Genomic DNA, 20631 nt, shown 5'->3' on the forward strand with positions numbered 1-20631 from the left:
AGTAACACACTGGATATACATTGAAATAAAAACTGAGACATTCTGTATCATGGCTAAGTAACTATGTTGGTACTATGGGTTATAACCCTAATGTCTGGACCAGATATCAAACAATATTTATATGATTATACTAAAATATTCTTAAAGAAATATTCAATAATGCCTCATAAAATATTGAATGGATTCCATTTTTTTTTTTATTAAACACCACTGATAAAATATTATTTTCTTCAACAGTCAAAAGTGATGTCTGTAAGTTTGTGCCAAAGTTTGAAGTAATGTTGGTGTGGAGGCTTATGACTAAAACAGCACTTGCAATATGCGTTCATTCCATATAATACATCTTCACAAATATTTACAACTGTGGTATAAAAAAGGAATGTTGATAGATAAGCCACATGGAGGTGCAGTCAATAGAGTTACCTAAAGCCTCACAACAGCTAGTTCACCTGTGATAGGACACGTATCAGACAGTGTTGTATAATACAACAGCTAGTTCGCCTGTGATATGACACGTATCACAGTGTTGTATAATAGAACAGCTAGTTCACCTATGATAGGAAATGTATCACAGTGTTGTATAATACAACAGCTAGTTCAGGTATCACACAGTGTTGTATAATACAACAGCTAGTTCCCCTGTGATAGGCCACGTATCACCCAGTGTTGTATAATACAACAGCTAGTTCACCTGTGATAGGACACGTATCACACAGTGTTGTATAATACACAAGCTAGTTCACCTGTGATAGGACACGTATCACACAGTGTTGTATCATACAACAGCTAGTTCACCTGTGGTAGGACACGTATCACACAGTGTCGTATAATACAACAGCTAGTTCGCCTGTGATAGTACACGTATCACACAGTGTTGTATAATACAACAGCTAGTTCACCTGTGATAGGACACGTATCACACAGTGTCGTATAATACAACAGCTAGTTCACCTGTGCTAGGACACGTATCACAGTGTTGTATAATACAACAGCTAGTTCACCTGTGATAGGACATGTATCACACAGTGTTGTATAATACAACAGCTATAGTTCACCTGTGATAGGACACGTATCACACAGTGTTGTATAATACAATGATATGTTTTCATTGGTAGGCTCCTCATACTTTCATGAAGGATTTGGTCGAGTGGACAAAATAATTCTATAACATATTAAACATTTATATGTACATTAGATTTAATACACTGCACTTGGTGCATTTATCACAGATATGCATGTTAAAAGGAATAATATACATGTTAAGTAATTTCTCTTCATCAACTGTGCTGCAGTTTCTCCTCTGGATTTGTAGGTACAAGGTATTGATAATACAGTGACACTGTACCCAGAAATAAGTTATCCCACTCAATATACACAGTTCAAACTTGTAACTGTACTTAAGAGCATACCTGATATTCACCATAGCAACAAGACTGACACTGCTACACAAATTCCTTTTTTTCTTGTACAGCTCGCTCAGGCAACAAAAATTAAAATACTGTTTTTCATGAAAGACGGTACTGCCTTTATTGAAGTAAATAAAAGTCAGTCTGATTTGTACACAAAACAATTGTTAATCCTATATTGACCTCCTCATCATTTCTTCTTTTTACCACCTCCAGGACTTTTTGCACCCTTAGCACTCTTATTTCTGCCCTTGGGCGATTTGGACGTGACCTCTGCTGCCAATGCTGCCTCTTTCTCAGCCTCAGCTTCCTGTTTCTTACGTTCCTCATCCAGGAACTTCTGTCGAAAGGCCTCTCTAGGCTTATTGATTCCTTCCCTGGCACTGTCCAACATAGCCTGTACAACACAGAAATAGTTCTATTATGTGTAACAAACTGGATAGTCTACACTGTAATGTACTGTGACACACTGGATAACCTACACTGAAATGTACTGTGACACACTGGATAGTCTACACTGTAATGTACTGACACACTGGATAACCTACACTGAAATGTATTGTGACACACTGGATAGTATACACTGTAATGTACTGTGACACACTGGATAGTCTACAATGTAATGTACTGTGACAAACTGGATAGTCTACACTGTAATGTACTGTGACACACTGGATAGTCTTCACTGTAATGTACTGTGACACACTGGATAGTCTACACTGAAATGTACTGTGACACACTGGATAACCTACACTGAAATGTACACACTGGATATCCTTCAATATAATGTACTGTAATGTACATTCTGGATAACCTACACTGTACTGTACACTGTAATGTACTGTGACACACTGGATAACCTACACTGAAATGTACTGTGACACACTGGATAGTCTACACTGTAATGTACTGACACACTGGATAACCTACACTGAAATGTATTGTGACACACTGGATAGTATACACTGTAATGTACTGTGACACACTGGATAGTCTACAATGTAATGTACTGTGACACACTGGATAGTCTACAATGTAATGTACTGTGACAAACTGGATAGTCTACACTGTAATGTACTGTGACACACTGGATAGTCTTCACTGTAATGTACTGTGACACACTGGATAGTCTACACTGAAATGTACTGTGACACACTGGATAACCTACAGTGAAATGTACACACTGGATATCCTTCAATATAATGTACTGTAATGTACATTCTGGATAACCTACACTGTACTGTACACTCTGGATAACCTTCAACGACTGTACACTCTGGATAACCTACACTGTAATGTACACTCTGGATAACCTACACTGTGCTGTACACTCTGGATAACCTACACTGTACTGTTCACTCTGGATAACCTACACTGTACTGTACACTCTGGATAACCTACACTGTACTGTAAACTCTGGATAACCTACACTGTACTGTACACTTTGGATAACCTAAAATGTCACAACATGTCAAACATGCATATTTTATACAGATTTAGTATATATATACATATATTTAATGTCTTAAGTTATAAAAAAAATCTTGATAATATGAAATGTCTACATGCAGCTATGCTTTTACGTCACATAAGATGAGCCCAGATGGCTTCACATATTGGACATGTTACATGTGTAGATTGCAATATTAATGAAAGCCTGCTAAACAGAATAGTCCTGTGAAATAAAAGAGATACATGCTGTGTATCTATTTATGTTAATATAGTGACACATAAAATCTGTAAAACAAAGAGAAAGTGAACAAGTGTTAGTACAATATGTAGAAGTTAGTAAAGGGTGAGCACTCCGGTCCAACAGACATAAGTAATATATAACTAATCTATATTAATTTGTCTAAATTAACATTTTAAATATATGTAATAAAGTCACCATACACCTTTCTTCTCTTGTAGTTTATTAAGTCACATCTTTAACTGTTATAGTACTTTATTCCACCAGTAAAATACAAAATCAATTTTCCAAGCCCAAACTAAAACAGATCACCAAAAAACATTCTCCAAACATAAGAACTAATCAAAAAAAGTTTCCAGTGCCCAAAACATGATACCACCAAGTAGTGTAAAATAAACTTCAAATAAACTCTCACCATACAGGCAGGTTTTACCACACTGAGTCTGACTGAGACGTCACGAATGATTTCATTACATGTTATCTCAGTGAGACCCAGTTTGATACCTACTATAATATCATACACACACTAACAATTTCTACTTTGCAGACATTTTGCTGCGCTTTCTCTGTGTGACAAATTTCTGTCGATATTGTTCACGAGCAAGTTGAAAGGCATCTCTTTCGTCGTCTACACATTCCTAAAATAGAAAAGGAGTAAAAAACACAGAAGGAAGGGATTAATAAAGAGAAACACACAACACACATGAGGGTTTAGAACTATGCAAGTTTCTATCATGGGAAGGAATGTTGTGTAATACATCATAACAGTGATTGAATCTCTGTGAAAATTAATTATATTAAAGTTTGAAGTAAAAAATGTTTGTAAGAAATTCTAGAACCTAGTTATGTACCTCTTTACAGTACAACATTTTTATAACAAAATCCTTGGGAACCATTTAATTACTATTGTATAGTAAAGCATGTTTATTACAATCCCTCGGACCCAATACATTACCACTGTACAGTAAAACATGTCTATAACAATCCCTGGCACCCAATACATTACCACTGTACAGTAAAACATGTTTATAACAATCCCTGGGACCCAATACATTACCACTGTACAGTAAAACATGTTTATAACAATCCCTGGGACCCAATACATTACCACTGTACAGTAAAACATGTTTATAACAATCCCTGGGACCCAATACATTACTACTGTACAGTAAAACATGTTTATAACAATCCCTGGGACCCAATACATTACCACTGTACAGTAAAACATGTTTATAACAATCCCTGGGACCCAATACATTACCACTGTACAGTAAAACATGTTTATAACAATCCCTGGGACCCAATACATTACCACTGTACAGTAAAACATGTTTATAACAATCCCTGGGACCCAATACATTACCACTGTACAGTAAAACATGTTTATAACAATCCCTGGGACCCAATACATTACTACTGTACAGTAAAACATGTTTATAACAATCCCTGGGACCCAATACATTACCACTGTACAGTAAAACATGTTTATAACAATCCCTGGGACCCAATACATTACCACTGTACAGTAAAACATGTTTATAACAATCCCTGGGACCCAATACATTACCACTGTACAGTAAAACATGTTTATAACAATCCCTGGGACCCAATACATTACCACTGTACAGTAAAACATGTTTATAACAATCCCTGGGACCCAATACATTACTACTGTACAGTAAAACATGTTTATAACAATCCCTGGGACCCAATACATTACCACTGTACAGTAAAACATGTTTATAACAATCCCTGGGACCCAATACATTACTACTGTACAGTAAAACATGTTTATAACAATCCCTGGGACCCAATACATTACCACTGTACAGTAAAACATGTTTATAACAATCCCTGGGACCCAATACATTACTACTGTACAGTAAAACATGTTTATAACAATCCCTGGGACCCAATACATTACTACTGTACAGTAAAACATGTTTATAACAATCCCTGGGACCCAATACATTACTACTGTACAGTAAAACATGTTTATAACAATCCCTGGGACCCAATACATTACTACTGTACAGTTAAACATGTTTATAACAATCCCTGGGACCCAATACATTACTACTGTACAGTAAAACATGTTTATAACAATCCCTGGGACCCAATACATTACTACTGTACAGTTAAACATGTTTATAACAATCCCTGGGACCCAATACATTACTACTGTACAGTAAAACATGTTTATAACAATCCCTGGGACCCAATACATTACTACTGTACAGTAAAACATGTTTATAACAATCCCTGGGACCCAATACATTACTACTGTACAGTAAAACATGTTTATAACAATCCCTGGGACCCAATACATTACTACTGTACAGTAAAACATGTTTATAACAATCCCTGGGACCCAATACATTACTACTGTACAGTAAAACATGTTTATAACAATCCCTGGGACCCAATACATTACTACTGTACAGTTAAACATGTTTATAACAATCCCTGGGACCCAATACATTACCACTGTACAGTAAAACATGTTTATAACAAAAAACATGTTTATAACAATCCCTGGCACCCAATACATTACTACTGTACAGTAAAACATGTTTATAACAATCCCTGGGACCCAATACATTACTACTGTACAGTTAAACATGTTTATAACAATCCCTGGGACCCAATAAACACATTTGAAATGTTCTGTACAGATTTGCAGTGACTGTTGGCTCTAGTCTAAGGTGACTCTGTCCACAGTGGTGTAGGCTTGGTGCATACTGTAGAGCTGTTACATTTTGGGTGGCTTATATTTTGCAATTGTTCTGATCAGAAAAAAATCATGAAGAAATACAAAACATGGTATGGGTTTTTGATTTCATGCAATCTATGATAAACAAACACATAGCAAAATTAAATCACATGCAAAAAGTATCAACTATATAGTGCATTATAAGAGTTGCATGCAAAGGCAGTGCTCTATTTTGTGCCACGTATCTCTTATCCCTTTCTGTATAGTACTCTTCTCCTGACTTGTTACAAGGCCCCTACTTAATATTCAAACAAACTACATCAGCCAGTACTCTTCTCCTGACTTGTCACAAGTCTCCACCTAGATATCCAAACAAACTACATCAGCTAGTACTCTTCTCCTGACTTGTTACAAGGCCCCTACTTAATATTCAAACAAACTACACCAGCCAGTACTCTTCTCCTGACTTTTTACAAGGCCCAACCTAGATATCGCAGTACTCTTCTCCTGACTTGTTACAAGGCCCCTCCTAAATATCCAAACAAACTACATCAGCCAGTACTCTCCTGCTGACTTGTTACAAGGCCCCACCTAAATATCCAAACAAACTACATCAGCCAGTACTCTTCTCCTGATTTGTTACAAGGCCCCACCTAGATATCCAAACAACCTACATCAGCCAGTACTCTCCTGCTGACTTGTTACAAGGCCCCACCTAGATATCTAAACAAACAATATCAGCCAGTACTATTCTCCTGACTTGTTACAAGGCCCCACCCAGATATCCAAACAAACTACATCATCCAGTACTCTTCTCCTGACTTGTTACAAGGCTCCACCTAGATATCCAAACAAACTACATCAGCAAGTTCTCTTCTCCTGACTTGTAACAAGGCCCCACCTAGATATCCAAACAAACTACATCACCCAGTACTCTTCTCCTGACTTGTTACAAGGCTCCACCTAGATATCCAAACAAACTACATCAGCCGGTACTCTTCTCCTGACTTGTTACAAGGCCCCACCTAAATATCCAAACAAACTACATCAGCCAGTACTCTTTCCCTGACTTGTTACAAGGCCACCTAGATATCCAAACAAACTACATCAGCCGGTACTCTTCTCCTGACTTGTTACAAAGCCCCACCTAGATATCCAAACAAACTACATCACCCAGTACTCTTCTCCTGACTTGTTACAAGGCTCCACCTAGATATCCAAACAAACTACATCAGCTAGTACTCTTCTCCTGACTTGTTACAAGTCTCCACCTAGAAATCCAAACAAACTACATCAGCTAGTACTCTTCTCCTGACTTGTTACAAGGCCCAACCTAGATATCCAAACAAACTACACCAGCCAGTATTTTTCTCCTGACTTGTTACAAGGCCCCACCTAGATACCCAAACAAACTACATCAGCCAGTACTCTTCTCCTGACTTGTTAAAAGGCCCCACCTAGATATCCAAACAAACTACACCAGCCAGTATTTTTCTCCTGACTTGTTACAAGGCCCCACCTAGATATCTAAACAAACAACATCAGCCAGTACTATTCTCCTGACTTGTTACAAGTCTCAAGCTAGATATCCAAACAAACTACATCAGCCAGTATTTTTCTCCTGACTTGTTACAAGGCCCCACCTAGATACCCAAACAAACTACATCAGCCAGTACTCTTCTCCTGATTTGTTACAAGGCCCCACCTAGATATCCAAACAAACTACATCAGCCAGTTCTCTTCTCCTGACTTGTAACAAGGCCCCACCTAGATATCCAAACAAACTACATCAGCCAGTACTATTCTCCTGACTTGTTACAAGGCCCAGCCTAGATATCCAAACAAACTACATCAGCCAGTTCTCTTCTCCTGACTTGTAACAAGGCCCCACCTAGATATCAAAACAAACTACATCAGCCAGTACTCTTCTCCTGATTTGTTACAAGGCCCCACCTAGATATCCAAACAAACTACATCAGCCGGTACTCTTCTCCTGACTTGTTACAAGGCCCCACCTAGATATCAAAACAAACTACATCAGCTAGCTTCTATAGCTGTATTAAACACCTGGATAAAGAAATGTGCATCTGGACAGCATCTGTTCTCCTATCTGGAACTGAAATTGTTTACTTAAAACAGAACTGTTGATCAATTTTTAATAGAGATTAATTATCACCATCAAAAGACATAGCAAAATTTGAAGCTGATTGGCAGATGTTTTCAGCGTCCCATAATCATGTACTAATTACCAAAATTAAATGTGAAAAACGTGAATTCCTAGATATGGCAATCTTCTGGGTGTTATACTGTATACTGAGAAATGTTCGTTCCCAGTTAAACTTAATATTGAATTTTTTAGATTGAATGTAAATTGTTATGTTTTTGCGGGTCGTAATTTGTACATGTGATATTGTTTATTATATATGTATGTCATTAAATCATCTTCATTCAAAAGTATATATTACAGGTTCATATTGTAAATCATTTATCTAAATATGTAACCCTGGTAAATCAAAGAATTTGTTATAACTACATGTCTAAAAATAAATCTGCATGCTGTCGATTGACAGATACAAAAAAGCAGCAAAAATATAATGAACATTGACATAAGGTGGGTACGACACAATATCATGACTTTAGAAAGGTTATAAGTCTAGCTAATATCTGAACTAAAAGTATGGCTGATACGGTAGGTGTACATCTGATGTACTGTTATATTAGTAGGGTAACTCTTATTGTATCTATACACATGCAGGTCAGGAATCAAGCACAGCAAAAAGGCAGTCTACCAACCATGCAACTCGGGTGATGATTATCAAAGGAGTTTCAAGAGGAGTTGACGATAAAAAGTTGTGAGGATCAAGGAAAACATTGGTAAGGATACCTAGCGTGTATGTTCAATAACTAGCACACATCCCCAGCGTACCTGTAAGTCTTCACACTGCTCCAGTTGTTTGACCTTGATGTTGTTTCTCATCAGTTTGTCTTGCTCCCTCCAAGTCTTCACCTGTTCCCTGAACGCCTTGTACTCCTCCACCTGTCGTTTGTTCTCCTCCTCTCGTCGCTGGATCTCCTCCTCATCCAGGTACCGAGGCTCTCCACTCGCCTTCCTGTAAAACATATTCTACTGTTCAGAATTTCTTTAGGACAGCATTATTTAGATCCCTCGAATCACTAAACATTTTCAATAAATCTGCCCTCTTATGTGACAACACAGGAAAAGTAGGGTTAAGGTATATGTATGTAACAGATCAGGAGTGACCTAGGAAAGTGAGATTTCTTATGACATGGAGTTCATATATATCAGGAATATACTGACCTGAGGAAGGGAGTGATATCCAAGGGAGGCAGGATCTCTTTGGGTGTGGGAGGTGGGGGTGGCTCCAGAGTGAGAATCTCCTCCTTGTCTTCATGCATAGAGAGTGGGGTCTGAGGGGGAGGGATCTCTGCCTCTGACTCTGGCTTATCCTCGCCTTCTTTTACCTCCTCCTCCTCCTTGTCAGGGTGGAGCTTGATTAGGTGGGTGTTCAAGTACTTGAGACGAGACTGCAGAGCCTGAAGAGGTTCAAGGGAGCATGTAAAACTCTGCTTATGTTACAATGTAGTATATCAATATTTATCTGATCTATTTCTCTGTACAATCTAAAGTTAATTTTATTAGGTACACAACTGAAATCCTTTCTTATTAGGAATTTATTTGCACCATAAAACACATAATTTAACAATTAATTGAAATTGGTTAATTATTGGTTATCATCTCTAGTGAATTAAACAAATAAACACAATAAGAATTTGATTGTTTTAAAACATAAACACTAAAATATACTGATGCCAGAAGAACAATTTGATTCCAACCAACCCATACCTTAGCAGCTCGGCCAGGCTCAGCATTCTCCCATGCTTTCTTCATGGCCCGTATTTCATCAGCACGTTCTGTATCTTTTTTCACTTCAATATCCTCCTGATAACACAATCAGATAGGGTTAATATGACCATATAATTTAGAAGCTTGATTGTCTACATAGGAATGTTTTGAAACCATTATAGAGTACCAAAGACGTCCTGATGAAGTGTCACAGGGAAACTACTTAACGGGAACCTTCCTGACATTTGAATGTGGCTCAATTGGATAGAGGTTATATAAAGAAACCCTCTATGACCTTGGAACTGTCCCAATAGGACAAGTATTGCATAACGGACCAAGGACAATAGAGAGTGTCCCAATAAGAACAGTGTGGCATTAAGGGACCCTCCCAGAACAATGGAATGTGTCCCAATAGGACAGGTGTTGTTTAAAGAAAGCATCCTTTACAAGACATGGGCTACCCTACAGTTTGTCTACTTCCCCTCATCTATGAGACAGATGGAATAGTCTTTAGGTCCTTTACTTACGAAGGAGCTGGCATCACTGACCACTCGCAGTGTCCAGTGGGGTTTAGTCATGTCAAACGCTTGGGATGGAGGCCTTGAACCCTTTTGATCCTTGTCTTTGTCCTTCCCTCCTTTCTTATCTGTCTTGCCTCCCTTGCCTCCTTTCTGTGAGCTACTGGATGTTGCAGGAGCCTTCTCCTGTTTAGGAGGAGATGGTGGCCGGTCTTTATTGGCAACTGGAGACAAAAAGTATTGGTGTTAACGTCTTAGACTAACACACCTGATTTATTTTGTATCTTTTAAATGATTGTATGTCAATAAAAAGAAATCTCATAAAATGCCTTTCCTTAATGATGAAAGTAGTCACAGATAACTAATGGCAGACAGTGTAACCAGTTATGTTATCTTACAGTAAAGGGAACAGTCATAAGAAGGTTTGTGCAACTACCGTAAAAATATGATTGTTACAATAAGGTGACCAACATAAAAACAAAACAACAAAGGTCTTATATTCTAACAAAAAACACACTATGAACTTTAAAATACGAAAGCATTGTGCAAAATTCAATTAAGCAATAAAACAAAAAATAAACATAAAATACTAGGTCTATCACAGTAACAGTGTTTCCTAGTTCTTTGTATACCATACAAGTTTTCCCTTAATGATAAAACACTGACAGTAGATATTAAATCTGAAGTCAAATTTACTGAAATGTCTTATAGAAGACACAACTAAACCAAGAACTAGGAAATTACCCCTCCCAAGTAAGGAAAATTTCATAAAAAATATGTTGATTCTCAAAGTACAAAATGTGCAAATACACATGTTTCTGTTACCTAGTAATGAATCAGCTATAAAGATTCATTTCCAGAGGTAGGCCTAGGTGTGGTACATGCAATGGTGATAAATTGAGGTGAGTGCAGTGTAGTACAGGACTGACATGTTATACAGGTCACAAACTCCAGTCAAACTGTGAAACACTGTGTCGAGTGTATCCATTGGCCAGTTCAAAAACCTAGTAGCCAATCAGAACTGTAGTAGTGTTCACACACAGACAGGAAGTGACCATACTGGATGTGTGACATTATTTTTACTGATTTAGCATGCACCATAACCCCAAACACCAAGACACTTGTTTGCTTTGATAAGTGTTCCTCTCCATGTTAAATACTGGTATTTGTTTAGTAGATCATGTATATAAATGTATATAATATTTAAATATAAAAATATATATATGTACTCTAATTAAGATAATATACACATTAAGTAATATATATGATATGAATTTACAGAATTAAAATAAAACATATTCCGTCACCTTTATAACTTTCCAGGGTATATAAGTTCCCAACAAAACTGGGTAAAGAGACGTGACTACCTTATTTACCCTGGTAAACTACAAAAACACCTAGTACGATCACTATACAATCACTTACTGTCACCTAGTACGATCACTATACAATCACTTACTGTCTTCATTTGGAGGCGGTTTGAAGCTTACTGATAAAAAGACAAATGTAATCTATGTTTTATTGGAGACATGCAAATATTTCTCTTTTTTTTATAGACAGCTGACCAATGGAAGAATAGTCATCAAATATGCTATAACATGACCTTAGGAAATAGGATTCAATGTGATAACTGTACAAGTGTGTATAGAAATGAACATGTTTGATAAGGCATGCCAAACTCAAAAAAATGATAATAAATGATATTTTACAATATTTTCAAACTAAACTTGAATGTCTAAAATAGTTGAGAACTTCAAAAGCTTATCAAAGAAAACATGAAAGGAAACATCTGACACTGAACTGGAGTTGGTACATGAAGGAAACATTTAGCTGTGACAGTTAATTTCCAATCTTTCTCCTTTTTTATAATGACTTAATCAGCTTTATATGACTGAAGTCAGACAGCTTTAAACAACCTTAATGATGAAATTTATTACAACAAAGTCTTTGTGTACAGAATCATAGACTTTTGTACACACAGTCTGGGAGTATGACCTTTGTGTACACAGCCTGAGAATATGACCTTTAATTTGTGTACACAGCCTGGGAATATGACCTTTGTGAATACAGCAAGGGAGTATGACCTTTGTGTACACAGCCTGGGAATATGACCTTTGTAAACAGGTTCACAGAGTATGACATTTGTGTACGGAGTTGGACTTTTGTTTTTAACAACAGTAATTCAGGTTATAGGGTTTCAATGGGAGAGTTGGAGAAATAATTAACAACAGTAATGCAGGTTATAGGGGTTCAATGGGAGAGTGCGAGAAATGATTAACAACAGTAATGCAGGTTATAGGGGTTCAATGGGAGAGTGGGAGAAATGATGATTCAATGGGAGAGTGGGAGAAATGATTAACAGTATTGCAGGTTACTTGGTACAATGGGAGAGTGAGAGAAATAATAAAGAACAGTACTGTAGATCAAAGTGGTACAATGGGAGAGTGGGAGTATTGGGTAAATTACAATAATAGTTTGAAGTGGTTGTTGTTACCTTTGAGCTCGTTCTTTTCTATGTCCTTGAGCATTTGTACAAATATCCAGCTGCTCTCACCGAGGGGCCAGCTGTTACGCAGCACTGTTGCTTGGATGATGTACTTGTGGGGCTGCAACATACACACACAACCAATCATATGCTTTCTCATTTCTGTATCATAATCAACCAATGAAATGCTGTGTTACATTCATTTATTGATGATCACACTATTAAGGTTGTTAACTCAGAAGTATCAAAATATACAGGCAATGAAAAGTCAAGCTACTCCACATGCATTGTTTAAAAAAAGCACCACTACCATCGACTACAGAAAGATTTTATCAAAACATCTAGTGACAAGTTACATGCACAAATTCAGATTGCTTGTAAATACTCATTGACTTGTATATCACACTACTCTTGCTTTTGCTATTCAAAAATTTTTGTTATTCTTTATTTGAAGATACATATATTTTGTAAACTTTTGTGACTTTTTTATTTACATCACATTACAACTAGACTACCTTCAAATCTTTTTCATCAATTTCTCCATCACTCACTCCTGCATCAGAAAGCCTGCTTCCCCTCTGGAACAAGTGTAATATGACATGCAACATCACAAAAACATCATGCTGTCACTAAACCATGCATACCCGTCTTGGCCCAAAAACATGCTTGACAAGGTAACATGATGTCAATGGTTTCTGTTAAGCTTCTAGCAATTACAATTGACAATCAAGATAAACTTTCATGCATAACACTATGATTATTTTCAGGTTATTCTGTGATTAGTATTACAAGATTTTTTGTGTTATACATGCTTTATTCTATAACATGCATTCTCTTCAAACACCAAACTGTTAGTATAAGACATAGAAATCTGTTATTCTTATATCTGTCAATATACCTTGCTTTTCTTACACTGGTCAATCTTTACATCCTATTTTTAGACTGGTCAATCTTTACATCCTATTTTTAGACTGGTCAATCTTTCATGCACTTAAGTATTCTTACTTCAATTCATAGCTTAATTTTTCACTTTAAATACCAGGGGAAATTCAAGTACCACTGGAACTACATTGCTCTAAGCAAAAATCTTCTGATCAATTACTCAAGGGGTCCATTTAGCACTACTAGTAATAGAAAAAAAAAATCAGCACTATACCATAGAGCACATACCCCTTGCACTAGACATTACATTTAATACCCCTGGTACAAGACGGTAAAAGCAATGCCCTTCGTACTAGCAAGTATAACCCCGGTACTAGAGGGTTTATTCAATACCCTTGGTACTAGAGGGTATATTCAATACAACTTGTATTCAATACACCTGATACTAGAGGTATATCCAAACACCCTTGTACTAGAGGGTATATTCAATACCCTGGTACTAGAGGGTATATTCAATACCCTGGTACTAGAGGGTATATTCAATACCCTGGTACTAGAGGGTATACTCAATACCCCTGGTACTAGAGGGTTTATGCAATACCCTTGGTACTAAAGGGTATATTTAATGCCCTTCGTACTAGCGGGTATAACCCTTATACTAGAGGAATATCCAATAACCCTTGTACCACAGGGTATATTCAATAATCCTTGTACTACAGGGTATATTCAATAACCCTTGTACTACAGGGTATATTCAATAATCCTTGTACTACAGAGTATATTCAATAATCCTTGTACTACAGGGTATATTCAATAATCCTTGTACCACAGGGTATATTCAATAATCCTTGTACTACAGGGTATATTCAATAACCCTTGTACTACAGGGTATATTCAATAACCCTTGTACCACAGGGTATATTCAATACCCCTGGTACTTGAGGGTATAGTAAATACACCTTGTACTAGAGGTACTTTCAATAAGACTGCTTCATGAAGACATTTAGTTCTCCTGGCACTAAACGGTATATTCAACACCCCTGGTATAAGAGAGTACATGTATGTACATGTATATTCAGCCCTCCTTGTATAAAAATGTATATTCAGCACCCCTTCTATAATGGTATTATATTCAGCCTATCAGTATATATTCAGCACCCCTTCTATAATGGTATATATTTAACCCTCCTGGTGTATCAGTATATATTAAGCATCCCTTCTATAATGGTATATATTTAGCCCTCCTGGTGTATCAGTTTATATTCAGCACCCCTTTTATAATGGTATATATTCAGCCCCCCTTCTATAATTGTATATATTTAGCCCTTCTCTCGTGTCAGTATATATTCAGCAACCCTTCTATAATGGTATTATTTTCAGCCCTCCTGGTCTATAAGTATACATTCAGCACCCCTTCTACAATGGTATATATTTAGCCCTCCTGGTGTTTCAGTATATATTCAGTCCCCCTTCTATAATGGTAGATATTTAACCCTCCTGGTGTATCAGTGTATATTCAGCACCCCTTCTATACTGGTATATATTTAACCCTCCTGGTGTATCAGTATATATTAAGCATCCCTTCTATAACGGTAAATTTTTAGCCCTCCTGGTGTGTCAGTATATATTCAGCACCCCTTCTATAACGGTATATATTTAGCCCTCCTGGTGTATCAGTATATATTCAGCACCCCTTCTGTAATGGTATATATTCAGCCCTCCTGGTGTATCAGTATATATTAAGCATCCCTTCTATAACGGTATATATTTAGCCCTTCTCTCGTGTCAGTATATATTCAGCACCCCTTCTATAACGGTATATATTTAGCCCTTCTCGCGTGTCAGTATATATTCAGCACCCCTTCTATAATGCTATATATTCAGCCCTCCTGGTGTATCAGTATATATTTAGCACCCCTTCTATAATGGTATATATTTAGCCCTCCTGGTGTATCAGTATATATTCAGCTTCCCTTCTATAGAGGTATATATTTAGCCCTCCTCTCGTATCAGTATATATTCAGCACCCCTTCTATAATGGTATATATTCAGCCCTCCTGGTGTATCAGTATATATTCAGCACCCCTGCTACTAAAGGGTTGGTGACCAAAAACAATTCTAAGTATGTCAGTGTGTTGATCTGAAATAATGAGAATTAAGGAACACTTTACTTTGACAATGATGACACAATATATATATATGATTAGTTCCCTGTGTTTGATCACGTAAACAAGACTTACGGAGGCACGGCCATCTACACTTTTGGCTGACCCTGTTCGCTTTAGTTTGGCTGTGCTGGCTTTGCCTTTAGCATCTTTGTTAGCTGAAAAAGCAAGCATTCAAGACACTTATTAACTTGCTGCCTGATATATAGTATCTAATTACTATCACATAGTATCTTTGAATGGAAAGATTAATTTTAATGACAACCCTAAATTTGTGGACTTAAATTTTGCTAAATAGAAGTATCTATTTTACATAAATTAATCATATACAGACATTCATTGCTCAGAAATACCTTATTGAAAAGAAAAGAAACAAAATGGATTAAAATTAAACCCTTATACTACCTGTGTTTAAAAATATCAAGAAGTAATTTAACAGACATACATGCTCGTGAGCTTGGGCGCTTATCCTCCGAGTTCAGGTCAACATCCTTTTGGAAAATGAAGGCTGGAATGACAGCATGCCCTTTGCCTGTGGTGCTGGCCACCTCGACCTCATCATCCAGGACAACCAGCTTGATGTACACGTCCTGTTTGGAGGTGTTCACCTGTATACTCGTCACGTTTGGTGGCATGTGGTCCTCATTCACTTTCACAGCATATCTGTCAACAAACTACCATATGAACCTATTCTCTCCAATAAACTTGAAACTTCAACCCAATCTGTCAATAAAACTCCCTTATTAAATAAACCAAATCTATAATTAAAATTTCTCACGCCATCTTATTTGTCCAAAAATTGTTTTCATCAAACCACTAATGACATAAAATGGTCAAATGAATGAGTTTCATGAACCTGAATCGTTTCAATATAAACAATAATATTTTGTTTCTGTTGTAGTCTGCCATTAGTCATTATTAGTCACAATGCAGTCACTTACCTGAAGATCACATCCTTAGGGTTTGGTATGTAGTAGTCCTTGAGTTCTCGAACATGGAACGTCGAGTTACATGTAACTTCATTCTTCTCATTCTTCTGTGGTGCCGGTAGAGGACTTAGGGAGCCAATCAGACGCATCCTCCACTTGTTGGCAGCCAATGGCATCTCTGTGGTCCTGGCTTCAGCCACAAATGTGTAGCCTTTCTGTAAGCATAAACATGCATGTGAACCTTTTCAATTCTCTCAGAGAGATTTGTACCTCTGAGCAAAGGCCCAGAGAGGGATCCTAGTAGACATAATGTACATGAAACCATTATCCCAGCATTTCTTGATTTCATAATGTCACAAATTTATAATTAAGAGGAATTTTGTTTTCTCTTCTATATAAAAAATATCTTGTAAATAGTTCAGAATTTTGTTGACATGTAAGTAACAAGTAAAAACATAATATTGGATATTTTGCCACATTTCATATATAACTTTTCCTCAACGGTAACAAAACCCTAAAATATTTCTAGCCAATGAAGAGCAAATGGTAATGGAAAAAGAAAAGTGTAGTTGCATTAACAGACCTTGTTTTTCTTGTAGACGTAGGGGGCGACTCGCTGGAAGACCTTGGGGATCTCCTCCCCGTTATCATTGTTAATCACTCTCAGCATGCATGTGTTGATTGGCACATACAGCTTGGGTACTACCAGCATCTCCTCCAGTACGTAGAATATCTCCCTAAAACACACAGCAGGCACAACATATACATTGGTGGACAACACCATTGTTCTCAGGGGACATGTCCTACTTTGTTAAAGTGCTTACTATATCTGTAACATTGTTCTCAGGGGACATGTCCTACTTTGTTAAAGTGCTTACTATATCTGTAACATTGTTCTCAGGGGACATGTCCTACTTTGTTAAAGTGCTTACTATATCTGTAACATTGTTCTCAGGGGACATGTCCTACTTTGTTAAAGTGCTTACTATATCTGTAACATTGTTCTCAGGGGACATGTCCTACTTTGTTAAAGTGCTTACTATATCTGTAACATTGTTCTCAGGGGACATGTCCTACTTTGTTAAAGTGCTTACTATATCTGTAACATTGTTCTCAGGGGACATGTCCTACTTTGTTAAAGTGCTTACTATATCTGTAACATTGTTCTCAGGGGACATGTCCTACTTTGTTAAAGTGCTTACTATATCTGTAACATTGTTCTCAGGGGACATGTCCTACTTTGTTAAAGTGCTTACTATATCTGTAACATTGTTCTCAGGGGACATGTCCTACTTTGTTAAAGTGCTTACTATATCTGTAACATTGTTCTCAGGGGACATGTCCTACTTTGTTAAAGTGCTTACTATATCTGTAACATTGTTCTCAGGGGACATGTCCTACTTTGTTAAAGTGCTTACTATATCTGTAACATTGTTCTCAGGGGACATGTCCTACTTTGTTAAAGTGCTTACTATATCTGTAACATTGTTCTCAGGGGACATGTCCTACTTTGTTAAAGTGCTTACTATATCTGTAACATTGTTCTCAGGGGACATGTCCTACTTTGTTAAAGTGCTTACTATATCTGTAACATTGTTCTCAGGGGACATGTCCTACTTTGTTAAAGTGCTTACTATATCTGTAACATTGTTCTCAGGGGACATGTCCTACTTTGTTAAAGTGCTTACTATATCTGTAACATTGTTCTCAGGGGACATGTCCTACTTTGTTAAAGTGCTTACTATATCTGTAACATTGTTCTCAGGGGACATGTCCTACTTTGTTAAAGTGCTTACTATATCTGTAACATTGTTCTCAGGGGACATGTCCTACTTTGTTAAAGTGCTTACTATATCTGTAACATTGTTCTCAGGGGACATGTCCTACTTTGTTAAAGTGCTTACTATATCTGTAACATTGTTCTCAGGGGACATGTCCTACTTTGTTAAAGTGCTTACTATATCTGTAACATTGTTCTCAGGGGACATGTCCTACTTTGTTAAAGTGCTTACTATATCTGTAACATTGTTCTCAGGGGACATGTCCTACTTTGTTACAGTGCTTACTTTATTTGTAACATTGTTTTACATTCTTAATCAAATACTTTTACAGCCTAGTTCTTGGAGCTTGTCCCAGAATTAAATGTGATAAGTAACTATATAGTGATATGTATGTATCTTTGTCTCTGAAGCTACAAAATGAGACTTCATAGATTACATCCAAACAGGATTGCTCTATACCAATTTTTGGCCAATAATGGACTACTGACCTGAACACAACAAACCAGTTATTGGCTGGCTGGTCTGGGTACTGCCCTGTGTAGTCTGCGTACGAGATCTTGTTCCACTCGTCCTGGTAGAATGGGTACTTGGACATTATGTCAGGGTCCAGTTTGAACATGTACCTAAAAGAATATGAAAACCTATCAGTTTTTTAGCTATTGACAACAAGCAGTCATACCTGCATTTGGGTCCCCTTGTATCCTTTCATGAATATATAATTACTTCTTGTAAATACTGACATCATGAGATTGATACAGTTCCAAGCCAGATTGACACCTAAAGCTGACCTACCTGAAGAGATACAGGCCATTCTGTTCAATGTTTTGTTCCAGGATGGCCCAGGACTTTTGTAGTGCTTCCATAGCTCTTGTGTTTTCCTCCGTCCCTGTAATCAATGAAATACAATCTGGACTCCAATCCTTGTGATTGACAAGAACCACATTATACAGCAATTTACACCTGTTTCTTTGATCTTTAGTGACTGTCAAGAGCCATTCATGAATTCCAAGTATTATATTCAAACTTATTGGCACAAAGTACAGATGCATGCATTTAAAATGTGGTGATATTTAAAGTTCAGCAATGCTAGAATTTGCAGATTAGCTTTTAAATCTCACACAAGTTGGATAGAAATAGCTAATAAACAAAGTGCAAAAATACTTTCCAAAGACAAACCAACAAAGTTAAAAGTTCCACATTTCCTGAGCCTGAAATAATGGTGTATATATGATGGTACAGCTGTTTTGTTCTTAATGAATGAAGTCAAAACAGGATGTTCACATCAAACGTCCTCCACTTTTGATACGTACCAGGTGTGCGGGAAACGTCCCCTTTTGATACATACCAGGTGTGCGGGAAACGCCCCCTTTTGATACGTACCAGGTGTGCGGGAAACATCCCCTTTTGATACCTACCAGGTGTGCGGGAAACGCCCCCTTTTGATACATACCAGGTGTGCGGGAAACGCCCCCTTTTGATACGTACCAGGTGTGCGGGAAACATCCCCTTTTGATACCTACCAGGTGTGCGGGAAACGCCCCCTTTTGATACATACCAGGTGTGCGGGAAACGCCCCCTTTTGATACGTACCAGGTGTGCGGGAAACATCCCCTTTTGATACCTACCAGGTGTGCGGGAAACGTCCCCTTTTGATACATACCAGGTGTGCGGGAAACGCCCCCTTTTGATACGTACCAGGTGTGCGGGAAACATCCCCTTTTGATACCTACCAGGTGTGCGGTAAACGTCCCCTTTTGATACATACCAGGTGTGCGGGAAACGTCCCCTTTTGATACGTACCAGGTGTGCGGGAAACGTCCCCTTTTGATACCTACCAGGTGTGCGGTAAATGTCCCCTTTTGATACCTACCAGGTGTGCGGGAAACGTCCCCTTTTGATACCTACCAGGTGTGCGGGAAACGTCCCCTTTTGATACGTACCAGGTGTGCGGGCGTTAAGAAGCTTCCGTACAACATATCCTTTGCCGACCTTCTGGATCTTGATGGCAGCTATCTGTTCCTCGGTTGTGGGTTCCCTGTTGTGGAGCAAAAACATGTTCATTCTGGATACAGTGTCAGACTTAGTATTATATTATTAGGTTTGTTAGGTCATGGGGTCGGTATTTTTGGTGTTAGATATTAAACATAGACAAGAAATGCAAAATTGTGAATTGATTAAATATAATCATCTGATCTTT

General features: G+C 37.6%; 1 protein-coding gene across 20 annotated transcripts in view; it reads right to left on the minus strand.

Moving 5' to 3' along the window:
• Positions 1 to 618: 618 nt before the first annotated feature.
• Positions 619 to 20631, minus strand: part of LOC110465731 (androglobin-like) — a 78765-nt gene continuing 58752 nt past the window's right edge. For 14 of the 20 annotated variants that reach the window (XM_021521760.1, XM_021521750.1, XM_021521757.1 and 11 more), the window contains 15 exons: positions 20375 to 20469; positions 19227 to 19320; positions 18923 to 19057; positions 17237 to 17390; positions 16666 to 16868; positions 16170 to 16387; positions 15800 to 15882; positions 13193 to 13255; positions 12687 to 12798; positions 11652 to 11681; positions 10202 to 10416; positions 9675 to 9770; positions 9129 to 9364; positions 8736 to 8919; positions 619 to 1803 (listed from right to left, as the gene is read on the minus strand). In XM_021521760.1, the coding sequence (XP_021377435.1) occupies positions 1597 to 1803; positions 8736 to 8919; positions 9129 to 9364; positions 9675 to 9770; positions 10202 to 10416; positions 11652 to 11681; positions 12687 to 12798; positions 13193 to 13255; positions 15800 to 15882; positions 16170 to 16387; positions 16666 to 16868; positions 17237 to 17390; positions 18923 to 19057; positions 19227 to 19320; positions 20375 to 20469 (2125 nt within the window). In that variant the 3' untranslated portion in view covers positions 619 to 1596. Of the gene's footprint in view, positions 1804 to 3627; positions 3735 to 8735; positions 8920 to 9128; positions 9365 to 9674; positions 9771 to 10201; positions 10417 to 11651; positions 11682 to 12686; positions 12799 to 13192; positions 13256 to 15799; positions 15883 to 16169; positions 16388 to 16665; positions 16869 to 17236; positions 17391 to 18922; positions 19058 to 19226; positions 19321 to 20374; positions 20470 to 20631 lie in introns of all 20 variants that reach the window. The other 6 variants (XM_021521764.1, XM_021521763.1, XM_021521765.1 and 3 more) reach the window with 4 other exon arrangements.

Source organism: Mizuhopecten yessoensis, unplaced genomic scaffold (genome assembly GCF_002113885.1).
Source record: "Mizuhopecten yessoensis strain PY_sf001 unplaced genomic scaffold, ASM211388v2 scaffold11099, whole genome shotgun sequence".
Taxonomy (NCBI): Eukaryota; Metazoa; Mollusca; class Bivalvia; order Pectinida; family Pectinidae; genus Mizuhopecten; species Mizuhopecten yessoensis.